General features: G+C 44.0%; 1 protein-coding gene and 1 long non-coding RNA gene across 5 annotated transcripts in view; one reads left to right on the forward strand and one right to left on the reverse strand.

Moving 5' to 3' along the window:
* CFAP61 (cilia and flagella associated protein 61) overlaps positions 1-15898 on the forward strand; it is a 247992-nt gene that overhangs the window by 151792 nt on the left and 80302 nt on the right. For 3 of the 4 annotated variants that reach the window (XM_070802104.1, XM_070802106.1, XM_070802107.1), the window contains exon 19: positions 11266-11364. The exons of the other annotated variant lie outside the window; for it this stretch is intronic. In XM_070802104.1, coding sequence (XP_070658205.1) covers positions 11266-11364 — 99 coding nt within the window. The remainder of the gene's footprint in view (positions 1-11265; positions 11365-15898) is intronic. 4 annotated transcript variants of the gene reach the window in all.
* LOC139186388 (uncharacterized) lies at positions 1891-9866 on the reverse strand. Its single transcript, XR_011569932.1, has 2 exons — positions 9768-9866; positions 1891-2448 (listed from the first exon to the last, which is right to left on the reverse strand). It is a non-coding gene; the product is annotated as an uncharacterized lncRNA (long non-coding RNA).

Consider the following 15898-nt stretch of genomic DNA (forward strand, 5'->3'; position numbering starts at 1 on the left):
TCATTCTTGTTTTTGCTGACTGTATAGAGCTTTTCCATCTTTGGCTGCAAAGAATATAATCAATCTGATTTCAGTGTTGACCATCTGGTGATGTCCATGTGTAGAGTCTTCTCTTGTGTTGTTGGAAGAGGGTGTTTGCTATGACCAGTACATTCTCTTGGCAAACCTCTATTAGCCTTTGCCCTGATTTATTCTGCACACCAAGGCCAAATTTGCCTATTACTCCAGGTATTTCTTGACTTCCTACTTTTGCATTTCAGTCCCCTATGAGGAAAAGGACATCTTTTGGGGGGATTAGTTCTAAAAGGTCTTGTAGGTCTTCATAGAACCATTCAACTTCAGCTTCTTCAGCATTACTGGTCAGGGCATAGACTTGGATTAGCATGATATTGAACGGTTTGCCTTGGAAACAAACAGAGATCATTCGTTTTTGAGATTGTATCCAAGTACTGCATTTCAGACTCTTTTGTTGATTATGATGACTACTCCATTTCTTCTAAGGGATTCTTGCCCACAGTAGTAAATATAATGGTCCTCTGAGTTAAATTCACCCATTCCAGTCCATTTTAGTTCACTGAGTCCTAAAATGTTGATGTTCACTCTTGCCATCTCCTGTTTGACCACTTCCAATTTGCCTTGATTCATGGACCTAACATTACAGGTGGGGAAACAGTGGAAACAGTGTCAGACTTTATTTTTCTGGGCTCCAAAATCACTACAGATGGTGACTGCAGCCATGAAATTAAAAGACGCTTACTCCTTGGAAGCAAAGTTATGACCAACCTAGACAGCATATTCAAAAGCAGAGACATTATTTTGCCAACAAAGATCTGTCTAGTCAAGGCTATGGTTTCTCCTGTGGTCATGTATGGATGTGAGAGTTGGGCTGTGAAGAAGGCTGAGCGCCGAAGAATTGATGCTTTTGAACTGTGGTGTTGGAGAAGACTCTTGAGAGTCCCTTGGACTGCAAGGAGATCCAACCAGTCCATTCTGAAGGAGATCAGCCCTGGGATTTCTTTGGAAGGAATGATGCTAAAGCTGAAACTCCAGTACTTTGGCCACCTCATGTGAAGAGTTGACTCATTGGAAAAGACTCTGATGCTGGGAGGGATTGGGGGCAGGAGGAGAAGGGGACGACAGAGGATGAGATGGCTGGATGGCACCACTGTCTCGATGGACGTGAGTCTGAGTGAACTCCGGGAGTTGGTGATGGACAGGGAGGCCTGGCGTGCTGCAGTTCATGGGGTTGCAAAGAGTCGGACACGACTGAGCGACTGATCTGATCTGATGCGATATTGCTCTTTACAGCATTAGACTTTACTTCCATCACCAGTCACATCCACAATTGGGTGTTGTTTTTGCTTTGGCTCCATCTCTTCATTCTTTCTGGAGTTATTTCTCCACTGATCTCCAGTAGCTTATTGGGCACCTGCTGACCTGGGGAATTCGTCTTTCAGTGTCCTATCTTTTTGCGTTTTCATAGTGTTCATGGGGTTCTAAAGACAAGAATACTGACGTGGTTTGCCATTCCCTTCTCCAGTGGACCATGTTTTGTTTGCCTCTTATCCTTCTCCATCAGAGGGCAGACAGAATGAAAACCACAATCATAGAAAACTAACCAGTCTGATTACATGGACCACAGCCTTGTCTAACTATGAGCCATGCCTTGTAGGGCCACCCAAGATGGACGGGTCATGGTGGAGAGTTCTGACAAAATATGGTCCACTGGAGAAGGGAATGACATTTTTACTTCATGTTTGTAGAGAGGAAAACATCTTAAATCATTTACTCTAAATCATAAAGCAAAACTCAATTTTATTTTGTTCTTTTTGTTGGAACTCCCAAATTTTGTTCTCATTTGTTCCATGGACATTTCAAGCATTACATTCGTTTTCTTTTTTTTTTTTTGGTAAGGATTATGTTTTAACCTTCATGCACAGATACATAAGCTTTTCCTCTGAGATCGTGCTCCCTAAATCTCCCCTGCCCAACTCCCCTTATCCTAACCACCAGCCTCCCTCCACTGCCAGGTCCCTGGAGAATCCACAGAGCACCAAGGTCATGCCAGGCAAGCCGTTGTGCCTAATTGTGGATCCAGTGTTGATAAGAGATCCTTGACCCCACACACAAGCCTGGACGCAGGCAGGTTTAAGCCACTTCTTCCTTGGCCCTTTCCTCTGGGCTCCTTCCTGGTTCCTCCAGGGGCTTTCAGGAGCAGGGGAGACATGCAGGACGGCATCCACTCGGTGAAGGCTGACTGCGTCCCTTCTCAAAGGGCTCAGGATCCTTGATCACAGGCTTCTACCCATCCAGTTTTCCCCGGAGGTCAGAGTGTGCCGTTACCAACAGCTTTGTGGCCACACAGGCAGCTGCTGTGTGTCATTTTCACTCACACAACAAAAATGAAGTCAGTGGCCAAGAACGTTGTCCAAAAGTCTCTTTTGTGATCTAAGCAGAAAAAAATATTGCAGAAGGAAGTTAAACATTTTCCAAAGGAAAAGGTAGATTCTCTTAATAGGTTCTCTACTCATAAGAAAGGTTTTGTGTTGATTTGCTTTCTCCCTGTATTTTTCCTCTCATATTGGAAGTCCACATAACTCCTATCTTTGAAATTCCATCATTTTATTCATTTTGTGAAATTATGTGGTATCATTAAGACCAGATTAAGTCTGAGTTGTTCTTGGACTAGTCAAATGTGCAGTTAGGTTAAATATCCATCTCGAGCTGACATTCACCGTTCAGTTGGCAAATATTTTTGTCATTGTCCTGAGCAATTCAGAAAGCAGAGATTTTAGTAAATTAAATTGTAGCATTTAGGTTGATATAGGATAATTGGTTTCCCTCCACATTATCTGTTTGTTTGAATAAAACCATTAATGGAAACAGTTAATTAAATTACTTGCTTTGGTTGTCCTAATTATGTGCCCCCCCAAGGAAATCAGCAAAAACATAAAAATAAAAAATAATATGTATTCACTGGCAGATTGACAGGTTTCTACTGCCCAGAAGGGTAAGCAACCTGAGAAGCATTGTGTTTCTTTTATCGTGTTCACCATAACTTGGCAATGTGACCCTCTTTATGTGAAGGATAAGAACGTTTAGACCTAATTCTGTCGCTGTCCTTCCAAAGCATGGAACGAAACGCAATACCTTTTACTTATTTCCCTGGATACTCTAATCCCTCCCTGCCTCACAAGTGTCTTTGAGCCATTCCTCCCTCTGTATCCACAGCAACATGAAATCCCACTGGAATTATCTGCTGTGAAAATGCAGGTGCACTTGTTTAATCTTTCATTGGCCTGAGCACTTCACTTGAACTTTTTTTTTTTTGGTTCCACGACATGATGACCTTTGATTTCAGAGTGGAGGGCTTACGGGGATGCTAGATTTTGTTTTCACGCATAAAGCCAATAGTGTGAGACCCAAGATAGTGCCTTTTCCGAGGTGCCACTGCTTCTGCCATCTCGTCTAATGCATGTCCATACCCAAATGCCCCCGTGATCCCCTCTTCTGTGTGCAGGAACTTTTTGAATATTGAATATTGAAATAATACTGAATTTTGAATATTGAAAGAATAAAAGCCTTAAATGTTTTATCTCCATATTTCTTTTTTTAATTTAAATTTATTTATTTTAATTGGAGGTTAATTACTTTACAACGTTGTATTGTTTTTGCCATACATCAACATGAATCCGCCACAGGTGTACACGTGTTCCCCATCCTGAACCCCCCTCCCACCTCCCTTCCTGTACCATCCCTCTGGGTCATCCCATTGCCCCAGCCCCAAGCATCCTGTATCCTACATCGAACCTGGACTGGCAATTCATTTCTTATATGATATTACACATGTTTCAATGCCATTCTCCCAAATCATTCCCCCCCTCCCTCTCCCACAGAGTCCAAAAGACTGTTCTGTGCATCTGTGTCTCTTTTGCTGTCTCGCATACAGGGTTATCATTACCATCTTTCTAAATTCCATATATATGCGTTAGTATACTGTATTGGTGTTTTTCTTTCTGGCTTACTTCACTCTGTATAATAGGCTCCAGTTTAATCCACCTCATTAGAACTGATTCAAATGTATTCTTTTTAATGGCTGAGTAATACTCCATTGTGTATATGTACCACAGCTTTCTTATCCATTTATCTGCTGATGGACATCTAGGTTGCTTCCATGTCCTGGCTATTATAAACAGTGCTGTATGAACCTTGGGGTACACGTGTCTCTTTCAATTCTGGTTTCCTCGGTGTGTATGCCCAGTAGTGGGATTGCTGAGTCGTATGGGAATACTATTTCCAGTTTTTTAAGGAATCTCCACACTGTTCTCCATAGTGGCTGTACTAGTTTGCATTCCCACCAACAGTGTAAGAGGGTTCCCTTTTCTCCACACCCTCTCCAACATTTATTATTTGTAGACTTTTGGATCGCAGCCATTCTGACTGGTGTGAAATGGTACCTCCATATTTCATCTGAAGAAAAGCTAAGGTCTATATGTACATGATAAACAGTATAATGATTGTGGACTGATACTCTTGTGAAAGTCGCTCAGTTGTGTCTGACTCTTGGCGACCCCAGGGACTGTAGCCTGCCAGGCTCTTCTGTCCATGGGATTCTTCAGGCAAGAATACTGGAGTGGGTTGCCATTTCCTTCTCCAAGGGATCTTCCCAACATGGGAATCGAACCCCGGTCTCCCACATTGCTGGTGGATTCTTTACCGCCTGAGCCACCATAACTAGCTAAGAATATTATATCTAAGAGTATTTTATAACTCTCTCAGCGTATTCTAAGAGTACCTAAGAGTACTATAACTAAGAGTATTATGACTAATAAGATTATCAGATCAGATCAGATCAGATCAGTCGCTCAGTCATGTCCGACTCTTTGCGACCCCATGAATCGAAGCATGCCAGGCCTCCCTGTCCATCACCAACTCCTGGAGTTCACTCAGACTCACGTCCATCGACTCAGTGATGCCATCCAGCCATCTCATCCTCTGTCATCCCCTTCTCCTCCTGCCCCCAATCCCTCCCAGCATCAGAGTCTCTTCCAATGAGTCAACTCTTCGCATGAGGTGGCCAAAGTAGTGGAGTTTCAGCTTTAGCATCATTCTTTCCAAAGAAATCCCAGGGCTGATCTCCTTCAGAATGGACTGGTTGGATCTCCTTGCAGTCCAAGGGACTCTCAAGAGTCTTCTCCAACACCACAGTTCAAAAGCATCAATTCTTCAGCGCTCAGCCTTCTTCACAGTCCAACTCTCACATCCATACATGACCATAGGAAAAACCATAGCCTTGACTAGACAAACCTTTGTTGGCAAAGTAATGTCTCTGCTTTTGAATATGCTGTCTAGGTTGGTCATAACTTTCCTTCCAAGGAGTAAGCGTCTTTTAATATCATGGCTGCAGTCACCATTTGTAGTGATTTTGGAGCCCAGAAAAATAAAGTCTGACACTGTTTCCACTGTTTCCCCATCTATTTCCCATGAAGTGATGGGACCTGATGTCATGATCTTCGTTTTCTGAATGTTGAGCTTTAAGCCAACTTTTTGACTCTCCACTTTCACTTTCATCAAGAGGCTTTTTAGTTCCTCTTCACTCTTTGCCATAAGGGTGGTGTCATCTGCATATCTGAGGTTAGACCATCCCCATGGAAAAGAAATGCAAAAAAGCAAAATGGCTGTCTGGGGAGGCCTTACAAATAGCTGTGAAAAGAAGAGAAGCAAAAAGCAAAGGAGAAAAGGAAAGATATAAACATCTGAATGCAGAGTTCCAAAGAATAGCAAGAAGAGATAAGAAAGCCTTCTTCAGTGATCAATGCAAAGAAATAGAGGAAAACAACAGAATGGGAAAGACTAGGGATCTCTTCAAGAAAATTAGAGATACCAAAGGAACATTTCATGCAAAGATGGGCTCGATAAAGGACAGAAATGGTATGGACTTAACAGAAGCAGAAGATATTAAGAAGAGGTGGCAAGAATACACAGAACAACTGTACAAAAAAGATCTTCATGACCCAGATAATCACGATGGTGTGATCACTGACCTAGAGCCAGACATCCTGGAATGTGAAGTCAAGTGGGCCTTAGAAAGCATCACTACGAACAAAGCTAGTGGAGGTGATGGAATTCCAGTTGAGCTGTTCCAAATCCTGAAAGATGATGCTGTCAAAGTGCTGCAGTCAATATGTCAGCAAATTTGGAAAACTCAGCAGTGGCCACAGGACTGGAAAAGGTCAGTTTTCATTCCAATCTCAAAGAAAGGCAATGCCAAAGAATGCTCAAACTACCACACAATTGCACTCATCTCACACGCTAGTAAAGTAATGCTCAAAATTCTCCAAGCCAGGCTTCAGCAATATGTGAACTGTGAACTTCCTGATGTTCAAGCTGGTTTTAGAAAAGGCAGAGGAACCAGAGACCAAATTGCCAACATCCACTGGATCATGGAAAAAGCAAGCGAGTTCCAGAAAAACATCTATTTCTGCTTTATTGACTATGCCAAAGCCTTTGACTGTGTGCATCACAATAAACTGTGGAAAATTCTGAAAGAGATGGGAATACCAGACCACCTGATCTGCCTCTTGAGAAATTTGTATGCAGGTCAGGAAGCAACAGTTAGAACTGGACATGGAACAACAGACTGGTTCCAAATAGGAAAAGGAGTTCGTCGAGGTTGTATATTGCCACCCTGTTTATTTAACTTATATGCAGAGTACATCATGAGAAATGCTGGACTGGAAGATTATCTGATACTCAGTTATAAATTTAAGAAATTAAATATTTGGATGTTTCTAAATCAGGTTGACAGAGATAGCTATCACAGAAAGATATGAGGTTGGAGATAAAATGGAAATGCTGGTGGTAATTTCATATAAAGGCACGAAAGAGGCAGGAACTTCATGGAACAGCAAGAAGATTGACTTTCAAAGAAGAGTGGGGAGGCAAGGGTATGCCCCAAACATAGGAACTGAGATACCATGCTCATGAATTTGAACTTAATGTTTTGGTCATAAAAATAATTAACATGCATTGAAAATGTTCAGTGTAGCAGGAAATATTCTCAGCGTTTTATACGTGCTATTTAATCTCATCCTCACATCACTCATATGAGGAGTGAGACTTTATTATTTTCATTTCACAGGCAGAAACTGAGCCACAGAAAGGCTGAATAACTTGCCTGAGGCCAAAGAACTAGAAAGTGCTCCAGCCAGGGGTCCAGTAAGGCAATCTGACCTCTGACCCCTGACCCCATGGTCTTAGCCACCCTGCTCTGCATTCACCAAAGTGTTGAGCAGACATGGGGACTTTAAGCCAGGAACAATTGAGCTTGGATTTAATTTAAAAAGAGTTCCCAGGAAGATAGACAGGAGAGATACTTGTGCCAGAGAGACTAACCCTGGTACTGTTTTCTCTAGGCAAGAAGGTGAGCTAAGGCAGTGTGTCCTGGGAATGGCAGGTGTCGGGTGTTCAAGAGACGTGGACAACACAAACATAACTGGACATGGTGACCAGTTGTGGGGAAGGAGAGGGAGGGTAGGAGCCCCAGGTTCCTAACTTAAGAGGTGGTCAGTTGACCATGTCTTTGATGAAGTTGAAAGAGAAGTGGGAGGGGCCACAGATCCGTTGTTTGGACACATAATGAATTTGGTATGCCTGTGGAGTGGCCACATTAGGACTGATGGGTGTCTGGAAATTAGGTTTCCAGCTCAGAAAAAAAAAAAGTATAAAGATGTAAGATGAAGTCATGGTGGTCAATTCCATCACCTGGTCAATCCCAGGCTGAGCATGGAGCCTGGGAAGCTTGGCAAAGGGTAGATGGGCCATGGAGGAGGAGATGGTGAAGAAAGCAGTCTTCAAGGAGAATCTCAAGGCAGTGCCATCTCAGATTGAGAGTTCTATATGTTAGCTCCTGGACAGGGCCTCCTCCATGGCCCCACCCGTCCCTGTGTCCTCCAGCCCTCCCTCCTCAGGATTACCATCAACAGTGGCACCTTACCCACCATTGCTAGTCCATGGGTGAGCCCCAGAAGCCTGCACACATCTCTGCCTTTCTTCAGTCAAACCCCCTGTGGAGTCGACTGTCCACTTCCTGCCTGGACCCTGGATACTATGAGGATCTTCCCTCATTCCCACCCACTGTTCCTTAAGTCAGTGCATAGAGACTTCTAGCTGCCGCCCAGTATTTATTCTGTACTTTGTCTTGATAACAGAACCCTGGGTAGTGTGGTTCTTGGAAAACCCAGTGTGTTTCTCTTTGAAAAACCATATTTCCCAGCCTCCCTTGCTGCTACATACGGCCACGTCACTAAGTTCTGCTATGTTAGCAGACACATCACGTGAGACTTTCAGGGAAGCTCCTTAAAGAGCAGCCGTTTCTACCCATTCCTCCTCCCTTCCGCCTATAATGTGGATGTAGGGGGCATGTGATGGCAGGAGCTCCAGGAGCCGCCTTGGACCTGAGGTGACCTTAGGAACGGAAGGCGCACACTGAGAAGCAGAGAAGCGGGGTCTGCTGATGGCATGGCTCCACCTTATCAGTACGAGACAGGTCACTTTCAGGTTTCTTAAGTACAGTTAAAAGAGGAGTTTGCTGGAAGAGGCAGGAGGGGAGCTTGCAGAGGAGACAGGATTAATGGGAGACCTCTGTCTTCTGAATCGGAGGGGGAAGGAAGATTGCTGTTGTTGGAGAATGTGGAGGTGGCAAAAAGGAAAATGGGGGAGGGCTCCTGCTGGGGGGGCTCTTTTCTGTTTTCCTTTATGACACGAGAGGTGTTCTCAGTTGAAAATGAGCAAAGGCATAGTAAGGAGAATGAGAAAGGGTGAAATGGCAACCCTGAAGAGTGGATGAAGAATCATAGAAGCCACGAGGAAGAATGCAGAAGGAATTTGGCTGAGGCTGAAGCTGAGGAGTAAATAAAAATAGATAAAAATGAATGAATAGATAAAAATTAAGAAAATGCCCCTCCTCTAATCTTTTGTTGAAACTTTTAACTGTATAATATAGTTATACAGTTAATGCAGGGCAGTAATTTGGCAAATTAAAGTCATTCTACAAGTGGTCCGTGTTGTTAGTTCAAATTATTCAGTGCCAAAGAGATTGTTTTTGTTGTAAAAGATATCACTGAATAATCACTACGCCTCCTATTCACACAGAGATGTGAAAGAGGCCTGCATATAGATGTTATTTATATAACATAAACCACATTTTGATCACTTAGCCTCCAAAGCCCAGATAAATTTTGACTACACGTGAGTATAAACACATATTATTATTTGCATTTTCCATTAAATGGTAAGAAATCAAAGGCCTACGATTGGTGTGTTTGCAGACTGGCAGCCCTAAGTAGTTGGGGTTAATTGTAACCTTTATGTTATTTGAAAGGATTCAAAATTATTATTGTTAGAGGATAGATGTTCTTTGTTTTCTTTGTATCAAATAAGAATATTCGCCTTTAAATGACACACATCCCTAGAGACTTTAGAGCAGACCCTTTCATAATATTTAGCTACTTTTAAATGTCAGGTGCAGTTGAGTTTATTCCATTGCTGGCCGTGTGTGCCCTCACCAAAAGGCTCCGGCTTTTAATGGTACTTAACAGATTGTCAGCAAATTGATAGCATTTCCACGTTTGGAAATTTTCCAGTTCCCTCCTGGGTAAGGACGGCGGGTGTTCTTCTCTAACTTGGAGATGGTTTCTTTTTTGGCAGTGGTTGGTGTAAGGGGAGGGGTGAACCAAGAAGAGATTTTTAGGGAAAAAAAAAAATACCTTCCTTGTCCTGCTGAAGGCCAGGAGAAGATCAGCTCACCCAGAAAATGTTGCTGACTCTAGCTGGAGAGTAGATCTGCCCAGCAGGAGAGCTGTAAATATTTCAGGGAGACCTAGAGGGAAGGAGCGCAGAGAAGTGCCCACTTAACGTGTGTGCTGAGTGGACTGCTCACCACCCCCCTGGGCGCTGGTCTCCGGGAAACCTGGGTGAATCCAACAGGTGCTACCTGGGGTCAGAAGGCAAGGCTTTCATTTCTGGTCCAGCTGCTTCTGACCTTCCTGACCATGAAGAAATTATCTACCATTTCCAACCTTGATTTTCTTCAGTCTGAAATACGGATAAATGCAAACCTGCCTCCTGCCCCTGGCAGAAATTGTTTTGAAGATTAATCTCTATGACGATACCCATAAGCGCACCTTGAGCCCTGGAAAGCCTGATGCGAATAAATATAAGGCAGCTTTGCTCTTGAAAGGAATCCTCCAGCATTCTCTCCTCTGTGATGCTGTGGCCTCTTGATTTGAGTAGTTACAAACATCTGAAAGTCATAAATCTATTGTTGACTGTGGGAATTAGATGACCTTTGCATCCCTGTCCACAGTTTGGGGTCTTACAGGGCAGTGGAGACCAAGGTCAGATGAGAAGATGCTAGAGCCAAACAACGTGGTTCACGTCCTACCTCCAGACTTCCTGGGTGTACTGTCTTGGGCAAATCACTTTGCCTCCATTTCACACAATAAAGTCAGGGTAGTAATAGTACTGCTTCAAGGACTTGGGGAGGGCCTCGAAGAACCCCTGAGTGTAGGCACTCAGCAAGTTTTCACTGTAGTGGTTAGGGTTCCATGCCATTTCTCAGAAGTCATCTGAAACTCAAACTTTGCTTGTGTGTGTGTGTGTGTGTGTGTGTGTGTGTGTGTGTGTGTGCGCGCGCGCATGCTTAGTTGCTCAGTCATGTCCGACTCTTTGCAACCCCACGGACTGTAGCCCACCAGGCTCCTCTGTTCATGGGGATTCTCCAGGCAAGTGTACTGGAGTGAGTTTCCATGCCCTCCTCCAGGGGATCTTCCCAACCCAGAGATTGAACCCAGGTCTCCCACATTACATGTGGATTCTTTACCATCTGAACCACGAGGGAAGCATACTGGAGTGGGTAGCCTATCCCTTCTCCAGGAGATCTTCCCAACTGTGACTTACACTAAATCCACCTGCTTCCTCCTAATTTGGAGTTTGATTTTGTTTTACTCTGAAAAGCAAATTTTTAAAAATTAATGTTCTGCCTTCACTGGCCGGCAGTTTGGGAAGTTCCTGTCAATAGCTGTTCCAATGCCCTCTTTCTCCTTTAAATGGTTGGTTCTCTTGAAAGGTTTTTGTAAAAAGAGTTGCTACAGTCAAAGAAAGCAGCGACAATTAGAAGACATGTGAAATAAGGTTCAATTGAATTACAATGAACTCTCACAGAATTGTGCTTTACTTTTTTTTTTTTTTCTTCTTTCTCCTTAGCTCTCATCTGAAGTTCAGTAATCTCACCTTGATTTCAACCTACGGACTCCCAGGAAAAAAACTTCTGGGCAATGAACAAAGGAAGTTTTTAGCAAATGAGTATGAATTTCATTTTTAAAAATTCATTTTATATGAGCGTAAAGATGATTTACAATGTTGCGTTAGTTTCAGGTGTACAGCACAGTGATTCATTTATACATATATCCATTCTTTTTTAGATTCTTTTCCCACAGTTACTACAGAATATTGAGTAGAGTCCCCTGTGTTGTACAGTAGGTCCTTGTTGATTATCTATTTTGTATATCGTAGTGTGTACCTGTTAATCCCAAACTCCCAGTTTATCCTTCCCCTGCTTTTTCATACTGAAGCCTAAATGCCCTCATTTATGTGCTGTCCTTTTTCTGCTAACAGTAGAAAAGGGAAGTGGTGGGCTTTTCTTGTGGGTTCAGATGCTCTTTAGGAGATGCAAACGCAAGTTCAGAGTGAATGGCAGGGTTGGGAGGGTCCTGGCCTGTTCCAGACATCTGGGACGAGTCTGCTGACCCAGATACCACCTATACTCAGGTTCTGAGTGACTCTCCAGGGCAGGGGAGCTTGGTGACCGTATTTGTATCAGAACAGACAACCCGCTGGAGGGAGCTAAAGGCTGGGTGCCTCCCTGGGGTGAGGGTCTCAGACCCACCCAGCCCTCTACCACTCGAGGTTGATGAAGCAAAGGTCTTTGGAACCGATCAAGGCAAGCGTCAATGTTTCTGTCCCTGCAGAATCAGTCTTTGACAACATCCTTTCTAGAAAATGCCATTTCATTATCACTCAGCTTCCACTCATTTTAATTTCCTGAGCAAAGCGTGGGTACAGGCATGATTAGGCTCCCTACCTCTAGAAACAATGTGCCTGTTTCTCCAGGAAGGAGGGAGGAAATTGTTCTCAATGGGAGTTGGGGCGGGGCGGGGGTGGATGTTAATTTTAGATCCGTGAAGATCATCTTTCCTCTGTTAAAAAGGCTGATTTTGCTGTCAAACAGTGACAAAAACAGCAGCCACCTTGCCAGCAGAACCAGGCTCATTTTGACCCAGTACTTTTAAAACCAGACTATAAACTTCAGAGTTTTGGTAAGGACATCATCAGAGCACCATCAGAAGGGTCTGGGTTTGGAGCCAAGTCGATGGGGTTCAGATTCTGCCCCCACCACAAAGGGGACTTCATCTGTGCTTTGAGGGATTTGACTGTGGATTGTGCTTGGCTAAACCAGGCTCACTGGAGTTTTGGGTTAAAATCAGTCTAACGCCAAATTCTGGCTGAGCGAGGACAGTCGATCCATGCACACCCCTTCCTCACTTTCTGTCTTTTCCAAATGACACAATTCCCAGGAAATACTGGTGTTCCCAATCATTGTCTCACGAGGAATGTAATTCAGTCTGCCTGTCCAAGGTTTTCTGTCAGTCTCCAGGCCAGGTGTGTTTCAGAAGAGAAGAGATAGATAGTGACACTCTGCCAGCCTGGTTCTGCAGGAACCTGCGTGTGGCTAGCACTCAGTCACCTGGTGCCTCAGCCCCTGTTCTTCCCCCCGCCCTCCCCCATCCATGCTATCGGCCCAGTCGCCAGAAAAAGGCTGCAAAAACATGAATCAGATCATGTCAACTCTCAGCAGCCAGGAGCTGCTCTGTCCAGCGTGGCAACTGCATGCCGCATGTGGCTGCTTAAGTTTCAATTAATTACAGTTCAGGGGGATTAAAGTTCAGCCCTTCAATTACTTGAGCCACTTTTCAAGTGGCCGACTAGCCACGTGTAACTCGTAGCTCTCCTATCAGACAGGCCAGCTGCAGAAGGATTCTGTCATCACAGAAAGTTCCAGATGCTCCATCCAGTCTGAAGCCTGTCCTTTTCTGCTGACACCTCTAACCCCCTTTTTCACTACGTTTGCCCTTGTTCTCTCCACTGTAGCCTCACCAGTCTCCTTGATGATTCTTGAACACAAGAGGCAAGTCCCCACGTTGGAGGTCTTTGCTCCCTGGTGGCTCAAATGGTAAAGAATCTGCCTGCATTACAGGAGACCCAGGTTTGATCCCTAGATTGGGAGGAACCCCAGAGAAGGGCATGGCAACCCACTCCAGTATTCTTATCTGGAGAATTCTGTGGACAGAGGAGCCTGGTGGGCTACAGTCCATGGGGTTGCAGAGTTGGACACCACTGAGCAACTTATATTTTTCCACGAGACCCATTCTGACCACCCAATTGTCTGCAACCAATTCTCCAGGACACTCCAGTCCTCTTCCTCTGCTCTCTTCCTTATTACTGAAATCCTTGTAAATATACAATTTGCCTTTAAAATGGTTGATTCCGAATCCTTCAGCTATATTGCAAACTCTGCAAGGGCCAGAATTTTTTGCCTTTTTGTTCGCTGATTGGTCCCAGTGTCTGGGACAATGTTCGACACTTAGCAGGTGCTCAGTAAATTATGTCAAATGGATAATGGTTACCTTCAAAAAGTACCTACCAAAGTCCCCTCCACCAGGGTGTAGATAGGGACTAGATAACATAGCCATATAAGATGCTTCTGGATCGGGACCAGCATGTCCTAACCCACAGAAGCTACAACACAGAAACAACAGGATGCTGCCTTTCAAATGGTCCTCAGATCACGATATAGGAAACTTTCTGATCATGGAGTTAAAAAATAGCAAGTGCGCTGACATCTGTAAATCTAATTATTCAAATTCCTCGTGCTAAATATTGGGTTGGCCAAGAAGTTCAATCGGGTTTTTCCATACTAGCTCCTGGAAAAACTTGAATGAACCTTTTGGCCAACCTAATACAAATTCTGAACTTTTCCATAACCAGTGTTTGGATTTATTATTGCCATTACTATTTTTTGAAGAGCCATGTTTTGTTCCCTTGCCCGTGTTCCCACACCGTCCAGCCTCTGGTGGAAGTGCTAATGACTTACCCGGGGATGCAACAGAAAGGAGGGCACTGGGAGGGAGGGGGAACAGGCAGAGGGAGAAAGCTGCTAACTAGACGATCCGCTCTGAACCACTGAAGGGTAATTACGATGCTCCTCCTTCCGGGAGTGTCACAGTAAACCCTCCTGAAAGCCTCTGAGGTCCTTTCCGATCCTGTAGGGTTCCAATTCCTTGAAATGCAGGTCTTCACCACACTTACATTTATTAATATTCCCCTGGAGTTCACTCCTAATTTTGCACCTGGGACCTTAGGCTAAGACTTCCGATCTCTAGGTTTGAGGTCACTGCAACTTTAAGCCAGCTGGCCACTCTACATTTCTACTTTTTTCCCCCTCCTCCTTATTACCTGTCTCCAGAATGTTCTACGAAGACAAATTTTCACATTATTTCTGTGTCAGGGTCAAGCTCATTTGAGAAACATGAAGTTTCATTGACCTCCCTTCTTTGGTTTCTTCTCTGTCTCCCAGAGAACCCTAGTGGAGATATTTCTCTGGTCTCCAAGCCTTGAGACAGTCCCTGCCATGTGAGAATCTTAATATTTGTTTACTCTGCTTAGGAAATAATTTTACAGGCAGAACACTTACAGGCTCCAGTATCTAGCTTCACCTACCTGATAGGTAAATTAAAGGAGATCCAGAATGGTTTATAATATCCAAAATGGATGGGCATCGCCTGCCCAGTGATGTCCTAAACTGAGAAATGTCATTCTGTGTGGTCACAGGCTGTAAAAGGAAGCATCCCACATTTTCCATGCTTCTTGAGGTTTCCTAAAGCCCCAGTGTTTCTGAGTGCCAGCCTGCTGGACAGAGCTTCAGATCTGAGCTCTGAGATATGAATTCTGAAATTATCAACACTGCAGACCGACTGTCATTACAAATAACATTCATCTTAGCCTTTCTCAAATTTCCCCTGAGAACTTGCATCTTTGAGCAGATCCTCATGTGACAAATCCCTGTGCGTTAAGGAAATTTAATTTTTTTCCCATCTTGGATGGCTGACAGTACCACTCTATTAGGAATGGATGATGTCCCAAGTAGGAACAGCCCTTCATGGGTCTCTTCGTGAATGTACGAAATCAATGAAACATCCTGTTTTCCTATAAAGCTACCAACATGGCTTTTTAAAAAAGAATTTCATCTCACTATCTGTTATTTTCCCGTGACAGGTCAGCCCCCTATTTTCTTTTCTTATTAAGAAGAAATTTTCTTGTTTTTTAAGTGTTGTTGCATGGAGAGATACAAAGCCCAGACTCGCTTCTCTTTCACAGGCCCCGTAACAGGGTCTAATGTGTATCCATTACCAGGGTTCTTTTTGTGTGGTGCGAGCAGACTCTACGCATGGATCAAAAAGAAAAAATGTTCTCCCATTACCACTTCAGAACCCTGTTTGCCTCTAAGCAGAGTAAACAGGGTTGTGTATCGTTAACATTATCTGGACTAATAACTCCTCACATATGCATCCCACTTGACCGGACAGTATCTCTTACATTCTCATGCCCATCCCTCACAACCCTTGAGGTGGGTGAGGAGAGGTCATCACCTCCTGCTCGGAGGTGGAGATGGTGAGGTTCTGAGAAGGGGTGCAGAGTCCCCGGGACCCAGTCTCCTTGGCAACAGAGCAGGGACACAGACCCTGGCTCGGGGAAGCCTGGGTTTAAACAAACTCTCAGT

This window comes from Bos indicus, chromosome 13 (genome assembly GCF_029378745.1).
Source record: "Bos indicus isolate NIAB-ARS_2022 breed Sahiwal x Tharparkar chromosome 13, NIAB-ARS_B.indTharparkar_mat_pri_1.0, whole genome shotgun sequence".
Classification (NCBI taxonomy): Eukaryota; Metazoa; Chordata; class Mammalia; order Artiodactyla; family Bovidae; genus Bos; species Bos indicus.